The sequence below is a fragment of the Scyliorhinus canicula genome, chromosome 2 (genome assembly GCF_902713615.1).
Source record: "Scyliorhinus canicula chromosome 2, sScyCan1.1, whole genome shotgun sequence".
NCBI classification, from domain to species: Eukaryota; Metazoa; Chordata; class Chondrichthyes; order Carcharhiniformes; family Scyliorhinidae; genus Scyliorhinus; species Scyliorhinus canicula.
This window is the reverse complement of record NC_052147.1, coordinates 230,644,289-230,666,645: the sequence shown is the minus strand read 5'-3', so window position 1 is coordinate 230,666,645 and position 22,357 is coordinate 230,644,289. Positions and strand designations below refer to the sequence as shown.

The 22,357-nt window shown below is 45.9% G+C and overlaps 1 protein-coding gene across 7 annotated transcripts in view; it reads right to left on the bottom strand.

Annotated features, from left to right (window-relative positions):
* Positions 1 to 21,340, bottom strand: part of nostrin (nitric oxide synthase trafficking) — a 91,891-nt gene extending 70,551 nt beyond the window's left edge. For 2 of the 7 annotated variants that reach the window (XM_038789751.1, XM_038789754.1), the window contains exons 1-3: positions 20,884 to 21,340; positions 17,520 to 17,605; positions 13,746 to 13,829 (exon numbers count right to left, since the gene is read on the bottom strand). In XM_038789751.1, the coding sequence (XP_038645679.1) occupies positions 13,746 to 13,829; positions 17,520 to 17,605; positions 20,884 to 21,039 (326 nt within the window). In that variant the 5' untranslated portion in view covers positions 21,040 to 21,340. Of the gene's footprint in view, positions 1 to 13,745; positions 13,830 to 17,519; positions 17,606 to 20,569; positions 20,637 to 20,883 lie in introns of those variants that run through there. The other 5 variants (XM_038789749.1, XM_038789753.1, XM_038789748.1 and 2 more) reach the window with 4 other exon arrangements.
* Between the last annotated feature and the right edge of the window lie 1,017 nt (positions 21,341 to 22,357).

Below are 22,357 nucleotides of genomic sequence, written 5' to 3'. Positions count from 1 at the left end.
AACGCCCTGTTAACCCCTGTTGAATCTCTGACCAAGTTCCTGTCTCTGTCCTTCACTTTTCCAATCTCCCTGGCTGCCTCCCTCTTTCTGAGCAGCTGCGCAAGCATTCTGCTGGCCGTCGCTCCATACTCATATAATCGCCCCCCTCGCTTTCCTCAGCTGCTCCACTGCCTTCCCTGTAGTTAACAAGCCAAACTCCACCGGTAGCCTCCATTGTTCCCTTAAAAGCCCTGCCTCTGGGGTCTCCCCATCTCTCCTGTCGACCTGAAATATTTTCCCTATCAGTCAATCAGTCTCTGCTCGGTCTGCCTTCTCCCTGTGGCCCCGTATCAAAATCAACTCCCCTTTGACCATCGCCTTCAGCGCCTCCCAGACCATTGTAGCCGAGACTTTCCCCGTGTCAGTAACTTCCAGATAGTTTTGGATGAATTTCCTCACCCGCACGCACCACCTCCTCATCCGCTAACAGTCCGACATCCAACCTCCAATGCGGGTGTTGGCCACACTCCTTGCTCTCCTGTAAGTCCACCCAGTGCGGGACATGATCTGAGATCCTGATCGCTGAATACTCAAGTGTCCACTACCCCCGTCAGTAAAGACCTGTTCAAGATGAAAAAGCCGATCCGAGAGTACACTTTATGTACGTGTGAGTAGAAAGAGAACTCCTTCCCTCTCGGCTGCCCAAACCTCCATGGGTCCATTCCCCCATCTGCCCCATAAACCCCTTTAGCTCCTTTGCCATTGCTGGCACCCTGCCTGTCCTTGAACTCGACCGGTCTAGCCTTGGGTCAATGGCAGTGTTAAAGGCCCCCCCCCCATGTCCAGCTTATGCGAGTCCAGGTCCGGGATGTTCCCCAACATCCTCCTTATAAACCCCACATCATTCCAGTTTGGCGCATACACATTCACGAGTACCACCGGCAGCCCTTCCAGCTTCCCACTAACCATGATGTAACGACCTCCCACATCCGCAACTATTCTTCCCGCCACGAATGATACTCGCTGATTAATCAGGATCGCGACCCCTCTAGTCTTGGAGTCCAGCCCCAAATGAAATACCTGCCTGACCCATCCCTTCCTTAGTCTAGTCTAATCAATTACCCCAAGATTCGTCTCCTGTAACATTGCCACGTCCGCCTTCAACCCCCTCAAATGCGCGATCACTCGTGCCCTCTTAACCGGCCCATTTAGCCCTCTAACGTTCCACGTGATCAGCCTGGTTGGGGGGCTTCTTGCCCTCCCTCCTCCCGCCGATCAGCCATTACCTTTCTTAGTCCAGTCTCCAGCTTGCTCCCTGCGTACCCGCAGGCCCGCACCCAGGCAGCCTCCGTCCCCGACCTCCCTCTTGTCCCCCAGCAACAGTCCCTCCCCCGTCAGCAGAGCAATTTTCCTTCTTCCCCCCCCCCCCCCAATAATAGCAGCGTAAAAACAGTCCGCTTCAACAAGCATAACATCTGCTCACCCTCCACTGCGCTTCCGTGAGCCAGCCCACTCAGCTAGCTTGGTAGCCCCCGCCCATGGCGCCAAACATTTTCCCACCTACTGTTTCCCCCCCTCCCCTGCTCAGCCATACATATTCAAGAGAACACATTCCCGGCCCAGATAGCCAAACAAAACGAAAAGCAGAAATAAAACCACATCGAAAATTCACACCTCCATCCCCCACCAGTACAAATGCAAACTTTAACTTACAAAAATACGAGGCAGCTCCAAGATCGATACAGAAGGCATTGCAAATATAGTCCAAAAACAAAAACATTTTTAACGTGAACACTCCAGCAAAGTTCAAACACCTCAGTCCCCTGCCAGGCCTTTCTTTCTGGCGAAGTCCATCGCTTCCTCGGGCGACTCAAAATAAAAGTGTTGCTCCTCATAGGTGACCAAAGACGGGCCATATACAGCAGTCCAAACTTCACCTTCTTCTTGAAAAGGGTCGGCTTTACTTAGTTGAATCTCGCTCTTCCCCTGGCTACACCGCGCTCAAGTCTTGGTAGATGTGCAGGATGCTGTTCTCCCTCTTACAGCTCCATGTCTGCCTGGCCCACTGTAGAATACACTCCTTATCCAGGTATCTGTGGAATTTCACCACCATCGCCCTCGGGGGAACACCTACACACAGCTTCTTCACTAGTGCTCTGTGCACCCGGTCCACCTCCATAGGTTGGGTGAATGTCCCATCCCCCATTAACTTCGAGCACACCGCTATGTATGCCCCCGCATCCGCTCCTTCGGACCCCTCCGGGAGACCAACGATTCTCAAGTTCGGCCGGCGGGACCTATTCTCTAGGTCCTCCAGCTTCTCCTGGAGCCGTTTCTGCAGGTCTCTCAGCATCCCCACCTCCACCTCCATTGTTGTTTGGTGTTCCTCCTGCTCGGTCAGTGCCTTCTCCACTTTCTGGATCGCCCGATCTTGAGCATCCAATCTCTGTTCCAGCCGAGCAATCGATTCCCTAATCGGGTCCAAGCATTCCTGTTCCTGCTTGGCGAAGCCCTCTTGGATAAACTTCATTCACTGCTCCGTCGACCGCTGGATCGTCGAGCCAGGACTCCGGTCGTCCGCCATGCTTTTTCCGGCTACAGCTTCAACCCAGGCCTTCTCTGTTCACCTATTTCTTCCTTTGCGAGCACTCCTGGTCTGCCTATCCATGCACTGGTGTGGGACAACTCCCTACAGTTGCGTCCACTATCAATTTTCCAAGACAAATCCAAGAGAAAATCGGGGAAAAGGTCCAAAGGTCCGACCTGAGCGGGAGCCACCAAATGTGTGACCTAGTCCTTCATGGCAGCCACCGGAAGTCCCAGTCTGACAAGTTCATTTGCATCCTTCGGCGCAACAAAACAATAGTCTCTCTCCTTGAAAGTCACCCAATGACGATAGGGTACATTACACCAAACCTCACATTGCTCTTGTACCGTGTGGCTTTATTAAACACTGCCTGCCTGCTAGCCAGCTCTGCCCCAACATCTTGATATATTCTGATAGAATGGCCCTCCCATCTACTTTCTCAGTAGTCCTTCGCCCACCTCAAGATTGGCTCCTTATCAAGGTATCGATGAAATCTGACTATGATCACCCATGGGGGGCTTTTGCCTCAGTGACAAATGGGCCCGGTCAAACTCAGGAGGGGTAGAAAGACCCCCCCCCCCCCCCCCCCCCAACCAACATTCTGGATATATATTTTGCGGAGTTTGAGCCCTCCGGCTGCCCAACGATCCTTAGGATTTGGCATCTGAAGCGGTTTTCCAGATCGTCAATCTTGTCCTTTAGCACTCTACACTCTTCAGTCAGCACTGCCATCTCCGCCTCCAGGGAGACAATCCGATTACAATAGTCAGAGAGTGCCACCTCCACCCTCTGTATCGTTGCCCCCTGTACGTCCATTCGTCGATCCATCATGTTCATGGCTGCCCGAATTGGGGCTAAAGCCTCCTCCATTGCCTTCTCAGATCATCAGTGACCTCTTGATGCTGCTTCTAAAATTTGTCGGTCAAGAAGCTAACCAACTCACACAGTTGACCACTCAAAAAAATCATCCATTAACCAGTCAAAAGGGCCAAAAACAAAGTATCCTGGCAGGTGCCACTGCATGTGCGTCTGCTCACCAGATAGCCGCCACCAGAGATCTGACTGAAGTTTTAATTATTTGTTGCTGTTTCTTACAGCTGCTGACCTCTCACAGCTGTCAAAATCCATTCAAATTCAGCTGCGCACTCATAGAACTTACAGTGCAGAAGGAGGCAATTCGGCCCATCGAGTCTGCACCGGCTCCTGGAAAGAGCACCCTACCTAAGGCCACACCTCCACCCTATCCCCATAACCCAGTAACCCCACCCAACACTAAGGGCAATTTTGAACTCTAAGGGCAATTTAGCACGGCCAATCCACCTAACCTGCACATCTTTGGACTATGGGAGGAAACCGGAGTACCCGGAGGAAACCCACGCACACGGGGAGAACATGCAGACTTCGCACAGACAGTGACCCAAGCCGGGAATCGAACCTGGGACCCTGGAGCTGTGAAGTAATTGTGCTGACCACTATGCTACCTTGCTACCCATAACTCACTCCTAAAACCATGTTACATATGTTGGCAAAAATTGTTTCCACCCAAATCCTTTACTGATAAAAGGAATGACAGAGATTACGAGTCAGAGATCACATGGCGATGGCAGCCACTGTACACAAAATGCATAGAATACACCGGCACAGCATTTCTCCAAACAGTGTTTGCTGAGTATCTCATCCACTTTCCCATTATTGTTTTGAAGAAAAAACAATTTTCTGTTCTTTGATCTTGTTAGAAGCTTATTAATTTTGCATTTCTATCCTTGTGCCCTGTATCCACGCTTGACATAAAAACTTGTTCATATCCATGGGCGGGATTCGCCGACCCCCCCGCCGGGTCGGAGAATCGCCCAGGGCCAGCGTCAATCCCGCCCCCGCCGTGTCCCGAATTCTCCGCTACCCGGGATTCGGCGGGGGCGGGAATCGCGCCGTGCCGGTCGGCGGGCCCCCTGCGGTGATTCTCCGGCCCGCGATGGGCCGAAGTCCCGCCGCTGACAAACCTCTCCCGCCGGCGTGGATTAAACCACCTACCTTACTGGCGGGATTGGCGGCACGGGCGGGTGCCGGGGTCCGGGGGAGGGGGGTGCGCGGGGCGATCTGACCCCGGGGGGTGCCCCACGGTGGCCTGGCCCGCGATCGGGGCCCACCGATTGGCGGGTGGGCCTGTACTGTGGGAGCACTCTTTTTCTTCCGCCTTCGCCATGGTCTTCACCATGGCGGAGGTGGAAGAGACGCCCTCCCCTGAGCATGCGCCGGTATGACGTCAGCAGCCGCTGATGCTCCGGCGCATGCGCGGACTTACGCCGGCTGAAGTCCTTTTAGCCCCCGCTGGCGTGGCGCCAAAGGCCATTCACGCCAACCAGCGGAGCGGGGACCACTCCGGCGCGGGCCTAGCCCCTCAATGTGAGGGCTTGGCCCCTAAAGGTGCGGAGACGTACGCACCCTTGGGGCGGCCTGACGCCGGAGTGGTTAACGCCACTCCAATACGCCGGGACCCCCTACCCCGCCGGCTAGGGGAGAATCCCGGCCCATATATTCTATTTTACAGATCTGATTACATCCCGCTCAATAATTTTGTATGTGTAAACAGATTCAGTCTTGCAAGTGCCTCCTTAGGTTTTAAGACCTGGGACTTAGAACCATGACACTTGACCAATGCAAGCAGTATGGTAAAATTGTGCTTCCAGCTAGGAGCCACATTCAAAGGAAGCAAGGGCAAAGAATGAGAGCCATAGTGTGAATGTGACTTTTTTGCATTGCATGCAGGTTCATTGAATCACCCCTAATGTTTCAACAATGGCCACTGCAGTAATCTACATAGGTCATATCCCCATGAGAAATAACTTAGCTTTTAATTAGCGTCTTAAATATAAGATTCTCATTGACTGGGAATTTTCAGTAAATTGATTTGTAATCACATTTAAGTCCATTTTGTTTTCCACTTTTGCTATTGGACACCGCTTCATTATGTATCTTGTTCCCACGTGCATTATGCAACGTGCTATATCAATCTGTTTCTTTGAATGTCATTAATCTACCTTACATTTGTCATCAAATCTCATTTCTTGCTGATATCACACAATCCGTATTTTACAGAAAACTGAATCTAAATCATGTGAACAGATCTCTGAAATTGGCCCAGGTGGGACTATTTCCATTCATCTTCGTTCTATTGACAAGACAATTTTCAATTAAATTACTTAAGACCTTTGTTAAAAGTCACATACACAGAACCTTACTTCTCAAATGTGTTCTCAAAATTTCAGAAAATACGGAGCGCAGTACGTGACACCCAGGGCAGGCGGCAACATTAAGAGGGAAACTAAATTACCAACGAAGGAAAGAGAGGACAGTGGGGGGACCTCATTTAAAAATCGTTGTAAATAAGAAACAAACTTATTTGTAAATACCAGATACACTTGAGCTGTTGTTACTCTGTAAAAATTGGAAAATACCAAACAAAAAATATTTTTATATGATATTAAGAAACTACCACGATGGTTCCCTGACCCCGAGTATCTAGCAGGAACCGGTGAATGTTGAATGCACATCTCTGAAAGTCCAATGTGCATCACCCATGATTTCCCCTCTATTAAAGTTAGTGAATGGAAAATAGTCCATGACTTCCAACAGCGAAGATAATTTCTTGCCGGGAGCACTGTATCATGGAATCATTCCTTGTGTCCTGTTCCAAACCTCTCTGATGATTTTGATTTTTTTGATGACTTGATTTTGATTTGATTTATTGTCACATGTACCGAAGTACAGTGAAAAGTATTTTCTGCGGCCGAGGGAATGTACAGAGTATGTACACAGTAGACAAAGGAATAATCAGAGAACATTGACAAATGGTACATCGACAAACAGTGATTGGTTACAGTGCGGAACAAAGGGCCAAATAAAGCAAATACATGAGCAAGAGCAGCATAGGGCGTCGTGAATAGTGTTCTTACAGGGATAGATCGGTCTGAGCAGGAATAGTTGAACAGTCTTTTTGCTGTGTGGAAGAAGCTGTTCCTATGTCTGGATGTGCGGTCTTCAACCTTCTGTACCTTCTGCCTGATGGAAGAGTCTGAAAGAAGGCAATGCCTGGGTGGGAGGGGTCTCTGATAATGCTGATGTTATGTGCCATACTTTTCAACCTGGTTTTGTGTGGTGTATTTTTGGGGGATATTAGTGAGAAACGTTTGCGGAAACCGTGAGAAGTCAAACCTCTCATTAAACAACAATAAAAGGTAGAAGAAAGACAATGAAACACTACAAAGAACAATCTTGTACTTTGATACATTAGCAGTAAGCACTTAGTCCCTCAAAGACTGGAAACTGAAAAGCATCTATTTCTCCTGTAATCCTAAACTCTACTGAGACCCATCTGTTTTAGAAACAATCATAAATCTACTGGTCAAATCTAGCCAGTGACTACCACATCGTACCATCTAAGTGACCAGGGTAAAAACGATCTTTTGTGAAAACTGGCCCTTGACCTCAGCACTTTATCTCTAGCCGAGCTGTTTGATTTGATTTGATTTATTATTGTCACATGCATTAGTATACATTGAAATGTATTGTTTCTTGCATGCCATACGGACAACGCATACTGTACATAGGGAAGGAAGGAGAGACTGCAGAATATAATGTTACAGTCATAGCTAGGGTGTAGAGAAAAGATCAACTTAATACGAGGTAGGTCCATTCAAAATTCTGGTGGCAATAGGGAAGAAGCTGTTCTTGAGTCGGTTGGTAAGTGGCTGGGGCTGGTTTAGCTCACAGGGTTAAATTGCTGGCTTTGAAAGCAGACCAAGCAGGCCAGCAGCACGGTTCGATTCCCGTACCAGCCTCCCCGAACAGGCGCCGGAATGTGGCGACTAGGGGCTTTTCACAGTAACTTCATTGAAGCCTACTTGTGACAATAAGCGATTTTCATTTTCATTTCATTTCATAAGTGACCTCAAACTTTGGTATCTTTTTCCTGACGGAAGAAGGTGGAAGAGAGTATGTCCGGGGTGGGTGGGATCCTTAATTATGCTGGCTGCCTTTCCGAGGCAGCGGGAATTATAGATAGAGTCAATGGATGGGAGGCTGGTTTGCGCGATGGACTGGGCTACATTCAGGACCTTTTGTAGTTTCGTGTGGTTTTGGGCAGAGCAGGATCGATACCAAGCTGTGATATAACCAGAAAGAATGCTTTCTATGGTGCATCTGTAGAAGTTGGTGAGGGTTGTAGCTGACATGCTAAATTTCCTTAGTCTTCTGAGAAAGTAGAGCAGTTGGTGGGCTTTCTTAACTATAGTGTCGGCATGGGGGGACCAGCACAGGCTGTTGGTGATCTGTACACCTAAAAACTTGAAGCTCTTGACCTTTTCTACTTCGTTCCCATTGATGTCGACAGGGGCATGTTCTCCACTACACTTCCTGAAGTCGATGACAATCTCCTTCGTTTTGTTGACATTGAGGGCGAGATTATTGTCGTCGCACCAGATTCTCTATCTCATTCCTGTACTCTGTCTCGTCATTGTTTGAAATCCGACCCAGTCCGGTGGTGTCATCAGCAAATTTGAAAATCGAGTTGGAGGGGAATTTGGCCACACAGTCATAGGTGTATAAGGAGTATGGTAGGGGGTTGAGGGCACAGCCTTGTGGGGCACCGGTGTTGAGGATGATCATGGAGGAGGTGTTGTTTCCTATCTTTCCTGAGTTGGCTGTCCTCTCTCTGTTGCTGTTGCTTCTTCAACACCTGGGGTGGGATTCTCAGGTCGACAATGACAAAATCGCGTTTAGCGATCGGCCAGAGAATCAAAGTTCCCGACCAAATCAGGGGCAGTGCCGCTATCGCGATGCTCCACCCTCTCCAAAGCGTGCAACGTATCGGCAGCCTCAGGATGTTGCTTGAGGCCCACCCCCCAATGCTCCGCCCCCGATCAGCCGAGTTCCCAATGGTATGGGTCTCTCATGGTCTCACCCATCAGAAACTCAGCGTGGCGGCTGCGGACTCAGTCCAGCACTGCCAGTCGGAGGAGGGCCGATCTACGGGCAGGGGGAACTTTATCAGGTGCTGGGGGCACTGTTAGGATGTGGTCTGGGGTTCGTGAGCCAGCCAAAGCAGGGACACTATTCTGCAGGCCAGAACACGAACAGCCAGCGCCACGTGCACGGTGCAGTCACGGACCCGGCAATCCTCCGGGCTGTATCGGCAGCCAGGGGATGGCCTGTGGGGTTGCTTTTGTTGGGCCGGGTCCGCACACAGCCGGCACCATGTTGTACGGCACGACCACTGCAAGTCGTCGCCGTGCACATGCGCGGCAGGGACCCGGCCATTCTCCGGCTGTTTTTGGCACGGGAGCCGGGAGTTTCACCCAGTGCCGTTGCTAGTCCCTCACTGGTCTCAGAATCGGCGAGGGTTCAGCGCTGATTTTGGCGTTGTAAATCACCCGCAAATTCTTTGTTTCAGCTGGTAGCTGCTGAAGCTGAGACTCCAGCCTGGTGTTTTTCTAAAAATATTATTCGTATCTTTGCCTGAGGATTATAATAATGCTAATTTTGACATTGAAATAGAAAACTGTCATGCAGAAGAGTTAATTAAATGAGACTCCCTGCTAATTTAGTGCTTATAATTTAGTGTTCCCAGCACTCTAACCTGGGTTTGTGTCCTGGGTCAGAGACTTTGAAATTCTCAAATTAAAATTTGTGAGCACTTAGAAATGTTTATTGAAGAAAGCTAGCATGGATTTAATAAAGGCAAAACATGTTTGACAAAGTTAATGGGAGAATTCTCCGCTGCCCGCTGCAGGTAGCGGAGTTCCTGACGCGGCAGAGAATCTCGTATCGGGAAAAAAATTGGCACATGCGATGCTCTGGTCCTCCGCTGGTGGCGGTATCGGAGGTTCATGTCCCGTGCCAGCAGGAAGATGTAAATGGGTCATTTGAACCCACTTACAATCTATTGACAGGCTGAACATCAGATTCCCTATGCCTCTGTGATTCCCAGGCCCTCCTGGCCGGGATTCACGCGGGCATGGATTGGTGCAAATACTTTCCAACGTAGCCCTGACGCGGTAGAGGTCGCGGTGGGGCATGGGGATAATTATCTAAGGTAAGCGTCCCCAAAAGTCCCTCCATAACGCAAATCCTGCCCACTCCAACCCCAGCACCCCATCAGGCCCCCACCAGACTCTCCAAATCAGTCCCCCCCACCAGAACCCCATCACACACCTCTATCAGAGACCTCCCACCAGAGAACCCTTCATTAGAAATCCGCACAAGACCCCTCATCGGAGACCCCCATAAAACTCCCAATTTCAGTGTCCCCCTCTATCAGAGATGCCCCCCCATTCAGAGACACCCCATAACAGAGACTCCCATGACAGAGAGTCCCCACATCAGTAACCCCCATAACAGAGAACCCCCCCCCCCTCAAATCAGGTGAATCCCCCATAACAATGAACCTAACCACAATGTTTATAAACATCTAGCTATGATTGACAGCTCCTCATCACAACAAAATCAGTTACGTTCTACTCAGAAAAAGAGGAAGTGAAAGCACTTAATTCCAATGTTGGTAAACATTGTGGTTAGATTCACAGCAGAGTACTTGAGATGAATTCAAGCTTGAAGGGAAATGAAAATGAACAATCCAGACATATAGCTGTCTGGAAGTGATTACTCTGTCAATTACAGTCTACTGAAACCTATTTATCTTTGTAAGTAAATAGAAACCTTGCAGGTCAAAGGATCTAAGGGTAATTGCGGGTGTGTGATGTGTTTTGACTTTCTAATAGCTGCTGCTTTCTACACCTCTGCCAATAAATATTATGGTTAGATTGACAGCAGAGTACTTGAGATTAATTCAAGCATGAAGGGAAATGAAAATAAACAATCTGGCCGTCTGGAAGCGATTACCCTGTCAATTGCAGCCTACTAAAACCTATTTATCTTTGTAAGTGAATAGAAACCTTGTAGATCAAAGGATCTGAGGGTAATTGAGGCGTATGATGTGTTTTGATTTTCTAATACCTGCTGCTTTCTACACCTCTGCCTCTGAAGCAGGTGTAGGGGGAAAGTGAGTGAAAAAGCTGTGGTTTTTCACTGTTTCTGCCTGGAATGCTCTTTAGCTTCCAGACAGGGGTGACTGATTGGGGGGGAGGAGAGGGTTATGGAGGGGGTTCCTGGATGTGGGGGGACAGGTCTTTGATATGGGGAGGGGTCTTGTTTCGGGGGATTTGGAGTGGAGTTTCTGATGAGGTCACTGATGGGGTCTTTGATGAGGGGAGGTCTGGTTGAAGATCTCTAATGGGGAGTTGGTGGGACGGGTCACCCACATGAGTGCATGATGTGATGAGAGGGTGACCCAGCAATTCCCGTGGTGGAGAGGAAGCCCTTACATGTCAGCTGGGGGGGGGGGGGGGGGGGAGGGTTACAGGGGGCAGAATTTGCATTGTGGGGGGGCCTGTCCCCAGACCTTGCTGTCAGGCCGCTTGCTCAAAATGACTAGATAGTGTTATTCGGAACAGAATCTCTTGCAAATATCAGCATTGCTGGGGAGAATGAATCACTCTGGACACCACTCCTAATGCCATGGCAAACCACAAGCGATTCAGCTCTGGCGGGAGAACATTGGGCTGGATTTTCCGTTGCCCGACGCCGATATCATAATCGGTGATTGGGCGGAGAACCATCTCCGACGCCCAATCAGGGCCGGTGGGAGTCAGCCATGCTGCGCCCCCTTGGAAATGGCATCATCGCACCTGCGATGTTCCGCCCCCAATGCGGCGAGTTCCCGAAGGCGCGGGACAAGTGAGGTTTCAGTGCGGGAACCCGGTGTGGCACCTGCGGACTGCGTCCAGCACCACCACACATAGCCGGGATCTGTGCTGCTGGCTGAGGGGGGCATCCACGAGGACTGGGAGGACTGGCGAAGGGTAGCCAGGGGGTGAGCTCTGCAGTCGCGGAGGGCGGGTCGGGTCCGCGCACAGCCAGCGCCATGTTGTACCGCTGCAGGTCGTCAACCGTGCGCATGCGCGGCCAGGGAGCTGGCCATTCTCCGGCCATTTTCGGCACACCGGGAGTTTCACCCGGTGCCGCTGCTAGTCCTACACTGGTTCGGAATCGGTGACGGTTTCATGCAGAAATTTTGGTTGTAAAAGACCACACATGCTCTGTTGGCTTCAACACTTTGTTGCTGAAACAAAGAATCCAGCCCCTAGTCTCCCAAATGGCGAATCCATTTCAATGGCACAGAAGTTGCTGAGTAAATGATGCCATGTGAATAACGCTTGTCATTATTCGCCTGAAAATTGTCTCATAACTTGTGGTGAGTAAGAGCTCCTGGATGCCTGTTATCCCTATCAGCATGCACTGCTAGCAAATACAAGTTTGTGCACATTTCGGTTTGAACAAGTCTGACTAAGGCACGCCCGGCTCCAGCACATTCTGAGCCAATATTGTTTCAAAGAAGTGACTCACTAAACCAATAAATGGATTCTGTAGATGCAGTGGATATAGATTTTCATAAGGCTTTCATGAGTGCACATTAAAAAAATAGGAATATGTTATGAGATATTGTGGACAGAAAGTTGCTGTTTGGCAAACAGTTACAATAAACAATATTCCTCAGATTGGTGGACAGTTGCAAATAGTGTACACTCAGGTCTAATTTTGTTCCTGGTGTGTAAAAATGATTTGGGCTGGACTGAATATAATCAGAGACTATGGGGAGTCAGAGAGGCAATGGGATTAGTTAGGATTTTTTCTCGCAAAGAGCTGGCACAGAAATGATAGGCAAAGATTTAAAGTAATTGGCAGCAGGATTAGAGGGCAGATGAGAAGAAAATATTTCACCAAAGAGTTTAAAGGGGAGTCTTTGATGGAGACCTTTGATGGATGGGTCTGGTAGTCACTGTGTAAGAGGTTGGTAGAGGCAAAAGTCTTCAAGACGTTTAACAAATGCCTAAATATTCATTTGCAGTGCCATAACCCACAGGGGAATGGGCCATTGGGGGGCGGGGGGATGGTACAGGGGGCACAGTTTTAGGGTGAGGGGCAGGAAATTGCGAGGTGATTTGAGAAAATGAAAATTCACTCAGAGGATGGTGAGAATCTGGAATGCACTGCCTGGGAAGGTAGTGGAGGCTGGAAACCTCACAACCTTTAAAAAACACTTGATGAGCACTTGAAACACCACCATGTTCAAAGATATTGGACAACGGTGTCGAGGGTGGTAGGGTCCAGGGTCAAGCCAGGCTGGGGACTCACGATATTTGGGGTTGGGGTGGAGCCGGGAGTGCAGGAGGCGAAAGAGGCCGGTGTTTTGGCCTTTGCGTCCCTAGTAGCCCGGCGGAGGATCTTGTTACAATGGAAAGATGCGAGACCCCCAAGCGTGGAGACCTGAATCAATGACATGGCGGGATTCATTAAGCTGGAGAAGGTCAAATTCGCCCTGAGGGGGTCGGTACAAGGGTTCTTTAGGCGGTGGCAGCCTTTCCTCGACTTTCTGGCTCAACGATAGGGAACTAGGTCAGCAGCAGCAGCAACCCGTGGGGGGGGGGGGGGGGGGGGGGGGTTTCGGGGGGGCATTGTTTATGTTAATTTAATTCATTGTTAATTTATTTTGTTGTTTATTGGGTTTGGAGGGGGGGGGGGGTTCGTTATATGCGTTGTTACGGGTGCCGGGGGGTGTTTGTTATTATTGTTCTGTTGTTATGCATTTTTCAAAAATTTCAATAAAAATTATTTTTAAAAAAAAGGATATTGGACAAGTGCTGGTAAGTGGGATTAGTGTGCAATTATGGGCAGTTATTGTCGGTGCAGAATCGATGGGTCGAAGGGCCCTTTCTGCGCTGTGACTCTATGACTCTAAAGTTGGAAGATGGGATTAGACAGATAGCAATTTTACGTCTGTCATAGACATGATAGGCCAAATGGTCTCCTTCTCTACCATTAATTTTCTATGGCTCCTTGTTTATGAAAACAAATAGTTGACAAGATTTGCAGGCTTTGTATCAGCAACTTTTTTTAAAAATGTTACAGTTTCTAAATTATAATTTTAACATCTAAACATTGGACAGTCTTTCACCTATATAAATCAGATTTGAATCATCCAGGACATATCAATAATCTCTACATTCAAATTTTTGTATCCTTATTATTTAAGTGCAAATTCTTACATTTCAGATACGTTACTTACTTTTTTACGATGCTGGTGGATGCTTTGGTAATTTTGCTCGCCAGTCTGAGGAGTCCTTTAGCATACCTCTTTTCCAGATCAGCTCTTTAAAAAAAAAACACAATTATGTGATTATGGATAAAGTTGTTAAAACTGTATGCCACACAGCCACCTTTTTATTTTAAAAGGCTGGTGCCTGCTTTTTGTGGCATGCTTTTTAAAGCTGCAATGGCACACAATTGCCTTTCTTTGATACAACAGCCTGTGCAACTAAATTTTTTCACCTGCAGCGAACTATCCAATTTGCCAACCTGTTGTATCTGATAGGAGCACCAAATGAATTTAAATTTTCTCCTTAAATTACATTAGAGCAAAAAAAAAATTCTTCCCAAGAAATGTGCTCCACCACAAGTCTTCGGAATTCTCATCAGTTATTGCATCCTGTATAAATATACACTGGAGAGTCCCCAGCCACAGGAAGCGGAGGAAGTATCATGGGAAAGGGAGGAGAATCTGGATAGAGATAATGATCAGCAAAAGAATGAGGACAGCTTAGAAAGCCATCCTGTCGCTGATCTAAGAAATGTCAGAAATGCTCTGATATGCGAGAAAAAGAAATGAAGTATAAGCAAATTTATAGACACACCCAAACCTCTGTATTTATGATCTGCACCATTTCCCTAATTCAAATTAAATGTGATTGTAATTTTCCAAGTGTGCCAAGGTTTATCACATGCTAATCCCTAATACTCCCATTAACAAAGAGGGAGCAAAATCTAAAATCGCAATTTATTACTGCATATAATGCAGAAGCTACATGTAATCTTCAAACAATACCACTGTGCTTCTCTTTGCTACCAATACTTGCTCAAACACCAGTATCCAAGCAGGAATGTCCATGTACTGCCAGAACGGTCAAAAACCTGCTTTAGTCGGCTGCTGGCTTCACACTGGGCCACAGAGAATTGGGATAGTTGCTGTATTCAGCAACCACTGTCTGGAGCGAGATCAATGCCAGATTGCATCTTCAAATCAGAAGCCTGAGTGATTTAGACCTGTACGTTCAAGCATCTGGGGGACCCAACAGTGAACCTTACTGGACCTGCTGGCCTGAGAAAATGTTAGATTCTGACAGGTCAATGGCGCATTGTACATTCCCTGAGAGGCTAATGGATCTGCTGAAAAGATTGATTGGTCTCAACCGAGGCATAGAACCCTCTGTGGCTGCTTTTATTCTAGCTTGGTGAGGCTATTTGCCTGACTCCATTCTTATCTGTCTACCAGAAGCCATAAAATCTCTTAACACTCCAGCACTCTAACTCTCCCCCCACCCCACCAAACTCTTGCCCCACCCACCAGCTCCCACCCCCCGCCACCCCACCCAAGAATCTACCCAGGCCGCCTCCTATTTTTCAATATGTACTGCCTCTCAATGCCATCATTCCGAAACGCAAACTCAGGTTCCACAAATATGCTGAAATCACCCAGCTCTACCCCGCCACCTTCTCTCTCGACCCTCTCTACTGACTCTAAGTTGTAAGAGAGCTTGTCCGACATCTAGTTCTATAGGAGTGAAATTTCCTCCAACTGTACATATTGGGAAAACCCAATAATGCTTAGTGAGCATGGGATGGCCGAGTTGATGATTATGCAATCATTTTCAATGTTGACAGACTAACATTTGTATGTGTGAGAACTTGTTTTTTTAACAATGACCTGACTGACAGTACATGCAACTGCTTGCACCAGCAGAACAAGTATGGTAGATAGTGCATCTTATTTTGCCTATCCTGATCATCTTGTTACATTTTATCCTGCATTGCATTGTTGAACAAATGGCACTCACTACTTCAACTTCCTACTCCCACTCCTGTACTCTTACTATTGTGTGGGATTGTCCATTCCCCAGGATGCCAAATAATTTTGCTCAACTTTCCCTCATCTCTTCCAATAGTTACCCTCATTGCTACATCTGAGAAGTTGGAAATCCTACTCGCGGCAGCCGTGACTTTCAGCTCTGTCCGAATTGTTAATACTTGTAGCACCAAGTTTAAAATCCATTAGTATCTTCAAAAGGCCTGTGATCGATTGTCTGAGACCTCAATGCTGGGTTACATGTTCTGATACATGTCAGCATTATCATAAGAAATCTGCTACTGGCATTAAATAATCTTATCCATTCATTTTTGCTCTTTGCGGATTGTCCGTTACAAAAGTATTCAAGTTATTACGTTGATATCAGGTTCTTTATCTTTACCTTTATTATCGTCACAAAAATGGGTTATATTAAAACGGCAATGAAGTTACTGTGAAAATCTCCTCGTCGCCACACTACTGCGCCTGTTTGAGTACAATGAGGGAGAATACAGAATGTCCAATTCACCTTACAAGCATGTCTTTCAGTAACTTCACTGAAGCCGATTGTGACACAAAGCGATTATTATTATTACTTCAGGACATGTGGGAGGAAATCGGAGCACCCAGAGGAAACCCACACAGACACGGGGAGAACGTGCAGACTCCGCACAGACAATGACCTAAGCCAGGAATTGAACCCGGGTTCCTGGCGCTGTGAAGCAACAGTGCTAACCACTGTGCTAACCTGCCGCTCATCAGGATTGCTGCTGGCCCCTACATTTTCCTTCTTGGTATAGCCACCAGCTCAGGGATGGTGAATGGAGGCCAGTGCCAGTCTGGCAATTTGTGTGTTCCTGACTTTGTAACTGTATAATACGTTATGCCTCAAAGAATGTTTTAATGAAGACAGAATATTTTAACAATACAAAGAATACAAGGCACGAGCAATTTAGCAATGGACCAAACGGCTTCAGTGGAAAGAACTCTTGAACAAAGGGAATATGTTTTCTGAAATCTTGGTGATTGAAAGAACATGATAGTAATTTGAAAATTGTTTCCATGCAAAGAATATGTAAACAAACAAAATATTTTCTCCGATGGGGAAATATTTCTGCGAAAGAACATTCTAATAATGAGAGAAACATCTATCATTAGTACCAAAATTCCCCAATAATGGCCAAGCATTTCAGCCAAAGTAAAACCAACCAATGACAGGAAGTGCATCTCACTAACAGAATGGTTGCTTCGTGGATAGGAAGAAATTGAGTACACTTTAATTATGGTTAACTTTCTTGTCTTTAACCCCACATCATAAAAAATAGATGGCTGCGGCTTTTTAACCTGTTTTTTAAAACAAATTTTAAATTATTTGTGTTCACGTTTTGAAGACTTGCTTTTTAGCAGTGCCGTTATAGTTTGAATTTGTTTGGTGTAAGCACACATAAAGTTATTAATTTGAACCAATGCCTTATTCAATAGTTCTGGGAGCCAGAATAAATATGAATTGCAATTAAATATGCATTAAATCACACTGCTTTGTGGATATACTATGATGTATTGAACAATATAATTAAAATGAGCCTGTAATAATGATGCAGCTACCATGTTTAAAACTACTCAAGTGGATACTGGTAATTCTTTTATTCAACAATTATTAACTATCTAATTATTTTTTCCTCACCCGCTTGAATATCTAAGTAATCTAGGTGGTCCTCAAAGTGACTTATTGTGTTTTAATGCTTTTATTTATCCCACTGAAGGATAATAGGTTTCACATACACACAATCATACTTCATATTGCAGTAATATGGATCAGCATTGCCACACAATAAACTCCTTTTCCACCTTTAAAAGAAAACAATACAGGGCAACCTTTATAATAGAATTACTTTGTGATTTTTGTAAAGGTAATCAGCAAACTGAAGTTGTTCTTTGTACCTCTGCTGAAGGACGGATATGAGTTCTTTGCAGTAATTGTCACCATTTTTGGCAAACTTCTTGATGTGTTGATATATTCGGTTATACTGAAAACAACAATATGCCAGTTAATATTCAACAGACATTCATCTTTTTACTAAAAATAATTGGAAAAATATAATTTTGTAAGTCAGACCTAGGGTTGTCAGAAAAGAATAAAGGAAGCATAAGAATCCAATTTATATCATTTATTTCTCACGTTGGACTCACCGAGTACCTACATACAATATTGTCATTTGAAATATAGAAATAGCAATAGACAATATAGAGCCTTGAACCTGTCACATCCTTCAATTAGATTATAACTGATATGTACCTCAACTCCATTTACTGTCTTTTCTATACCCCTTGATATCCTTACCTAATCAAAGCCATTTATTAGTTTTCAATTGACCCTGAATCCACAGCCATTTGCAGGAGAGAATTCCACATTTCCACTGTCCTTTGCTGAAAAGGTTCATCTTAATTTAATTCCTGAATGGTCTATCTCCAATTTTAATAGGATGTCCCCATGTTCTGGATTCCCCCAACAGGGGAAATATGTTCTTCCTGTTTACTATATGAAAGCCTTTTATCATTTAAAGCTCCTCAGTTAGATCATTCAATTTTCTAAATTTGAAGGACCACAAGCTAAGTTTAGGGAGCCTGTTCAATTCATTTATCCTTTAAGCCCTGTGCTATTCAGGTGACTCTGTGCTCTATCCCTCCTAGGTTAACATATGCTTCTGAGTAATCAACACTCATCGCAATACTCCAGATAGGGACTGATTCAAACTCTGTACAATTGGAGCATCACTCTCCCTTTTATCCAGTCCTCTATAGATAAAAGTGAACATTCTGTTAACATTCCCAATTAATTTTCGTACCTGTGTGCTACTTCTTTGGGATTTGTGTACCTGTAAACTCAAATCCCTTCGCTGCTCCACAGTTTCTAGTCTTTTTAAAAAAATTTAGAGTACCCAATTCATTTTTTTCCAATTAAGGATCAATTTAGCGTGGCCAATCCATCTACCCTGCACACCTTTGGGGGCAAAACCCAAGCAAACACGGGGAGAGTGTGCAAACTCCACACAGACGGTGACCCAGAGCCAGGATGGAACCTGGGACCTCGGCACCCTGAGGCAGCAGTGCTAACCACTGCTCCACTGTGCGGAGCACCACAGTTTCTAGTCTTTTGCCATTTTCCAATTTGTTCTTCTTGGATCAAAAGTGGATTAATTCATGCATCCCCATATTGAACATCATCTGCCATATTTTTGCCCAGTTAATTAATCTGCCTGTGCCCCTTTGAAATCTCCAGCTCCCATCTACACAATGTATTGCTCCCCCTAACTAACCTGTCATCTGCAAAATTGGACATATAACTCTCTATTCCTGTACACACGTCATTGACAAAGTAATGAAAAACAGATATCCTGGTACAGATCCTTGGGAAAGAACAAGGGGAAGCTTTAACCCCCTCAAAAGCAGTGGAGTTGGGAAGTTATTGCATCAAAAATCTGAATCCCAACCCCAATCCACTATCAAGCCATCCACTTCAGGTTTTCACAGGGGCTGTCAGCCTCGTTTTGATAGGTGGCTTCTACTTTAAACTCAGGCTGGCCAGATTTCCTGCACCTCAGAAAACCCGGCAACTAAAGGAAGATGAAGTCTATTGGATCCAGGATACCTGCCTCAGCAATCCCCTGACCCTTCTGACCTGTCACTGACCCAGCTAACTGGCCTATCTACTATCTGTTTTCAGGGAATTACTCAAATCCATTAAGGAGGATATTTAGAAAATGATAAGATGATCAGACAGAGTCAACGTGGCTTTATGAAAGGGAAATTGTGTTTAACTATTTAATTTGATTTGAATCTTTTCAGGCAATAACAAGCAATGTGGAGTCTTGGATTTCCAAAAAGCTTTTGATAAGATGCCATATCAAAGTTTACTAGCCATGATGTGGAGATGCCGGCATTGGACTGGGGTGAGCACAGTAAGAAGTCTTACACCAGGTTAAAGTCCAACGGGTTTGTTTCAAACACTAGCTTTCGGAGCACTGCTCCTTCCTCAGGTAAAGTCTATTCACCTGAGGAAGGAGCAGTGTTCCGAAAGCTAGTGTTTGAAACAAACCCGTTGGACTTTAACCTGGTGTTGTAAGACTTCTCACAAAGTTTACTAGATAAAGTAAGAGCACATGTTGTCGGTAACATATTGACACGGATAAAAGACTGATGAGCTAACAGAAAGCAGAGACTAGGAATAAATTAGTCATTTTCAGGTTGGCAAGCTGTAACTAGCAGAGTGTCACATGGAGCAGTGCTGCGGCCTCAACTTTTTACAATCTACACCAATGATTTGGATGATGGGGTTGAATGCATAGTAGCTAACTTGCCGATGACACCAAGATAGGTAGGGAAATAAGTTTTCAAGAAGAAGCAGAGAGTCTGCAAAGGGATATAAAGGTCTCCCAACTCTAATCCACCTCCCCAAGTCCTTTCTCTCCCCCAAACATTCTGTCAAGAATACTACATTCTCCCTGCTCTCCGCCTTCTACCTTCTCAATGAATTATCAAATCAACATGTTCAAGTTATCTTCAGTGCCATGCACTCTCTTTTTTACTAATTAATATCCGCTTGTGCTGAACCTAACAAAGCGCCTCCTGGAATTCGAGACAGAAAGCATCTATGGTTTCCTTGTCCATCATGTTAGTAAACTCTTAACATAAAACACCTGGATAAGTTAGACTTGCTCTTCACAAATCAGAGCTGATGCTCTTTGATCAGCTTACATTTTTTTTTTCAATAGCGCATTCAGTCTGTCTCTGAAGATAGAGCCAGTGACCTCACCCCCCACCCCACCCCACAGGACCCATGTCGCAGTGACAGCTGAGTTCCTGGTTTCTCCCGCGCTCCTTGCCCCAAAAATGGGTTGGCTGAATAAATGTTCCCATTTATTGTTTTGGCTCTCAACTTCATTCCAGACCGAATCCCTACAGCTGGTACTGAATCAAGAGATTTGAATTACCTGACTTAATCCATTAATTTGATTACATTCCACGCCAAAGTTTGCACACACATTTGCTTCAATTGTATTTAGGACAGCTTAAAAATCACATCGGCTGTCACAGGAGAGCGTCATTTGAACGAGGATGTCGTAAACAGCAACATTTGAAATAAGCAGACAAGTCGAGTTACACAGAAATAAAGTTGTCGTCCCGAGAAACTCATCACTCCCCGCCCGAACTATGCGCAGTCTTTTAAAATGTTTTTCATTCCAGCTGTGTTAGCAACAAGCCTGAAAAAAGAAGTGGCAAAAAAAAAGGGGGAAAGTTTCCTTACCGTGGACCCGCTCACTGGATCCTTCATTGTGCCTTTCCCTCCGGATTCACACGTCCCAGGAGTGGTGCTTTCGAGTTTGCACTTGTACTTTGAGCAGTCATCTGATAATGAAGCAGGAACCAAATGTGTATGTGTCCCTTGGGTCCTAATGCCCATATATTAAAGAGCACTGCCAAAAAAAACAAAATGATCTTCATCTGCAGTTGTCAGAGGTTTACCAGATGCATATCAGGAGTAAAAAGTAACTATTGTCCCAACTGTCACTTTCCATTTACTTGAATGAGAGAGGTGGACCAGCAATTCTTCCATTTTACTTAATTTATCAGCGGCCAGTGTTCATTGTAGCCAAACCACTCATTAGACATGCTGCAAATGATAATACAACCATTCATTGCTTTAGATATACCGAGTGTAAGTTACCCAACAGAAGTTTCCCAAACCAGCCATTTCAAATGTGAATGAAGGAGTGACCTTGGACGATTACAATACAAACGAAGTGAAAGGTAGGTTTCACGTGGCACTGTATCCCCTCCTGGTTTTAATTACTCATCGGAATGCAATAGTTTATAAATGGGTGTGCACCTCTATTAAATGAAATACTACAACAAGATTGGATGTGAATGCAAATATATGCTGTGCTGAAATGCTGAAGGTTAGTGCCATGCTTTTATCCAGCAATGATGTGGAGATGCCGGCGTTGGACTGGAGTGAGCACAGTAAGAAGTCTTACAACACCAGGTTAAAGTCCAACAGGTTTGTTTCAAACACGAGGTTTCGGAGCGCAGTCAGGTATGCGGCACATACTCGTGCGACTCGACCAATGTAGTCTACCTCATACGCTGCAGGAAAGGATGCCCCGAAGCGTGGTACATTGGCGAGACCATGCAGACACTGCGACAACGAATGAACGGGCACCGTGTGACAATCACCAGGCAGGAATGTTCCCTTCTAGTCGGGGAACATTTCAGCAGTCAAGGGCATTCAGCCTCGGATCTCCGGGTAAGCATTCTCCAAGGCGTCTTCAGGACACGCGACAACGCAGAATTGCCAAGCAAAAACTTATAGCTAAGTTCGGCCTCAACCGGGATCTTGGATTCATGTCGCATTACATCCACCCCCCACCATCTGGCCTGGACTTGCAAAATTCCACCAACTGTTCTGGCTTGAGACAATTCGCACCTCTTTAACCTGTGATTATCCCTCTCTCTGGATCTGTAATGATTTGATCACCTGCAAATGCTCGCATTCCAAGCATTGTCCAGCATCTCTGACTTTGTCTATATAAATGTTTCTGGATCATACCTCTCCAGTCACCTGAAGAAGGACTCCAAAAGCTCGTGTTTGAAACAAACCTGTTGGACTTTAACCTGGTGTTGTAAGACTTCTTACTTTATCCAGGTATAGGTCAAGCCCAGCATGTAATCATGATGGATAAATAAATTAGCGCAATACAGGCTCAGTATTCTAAATAGCA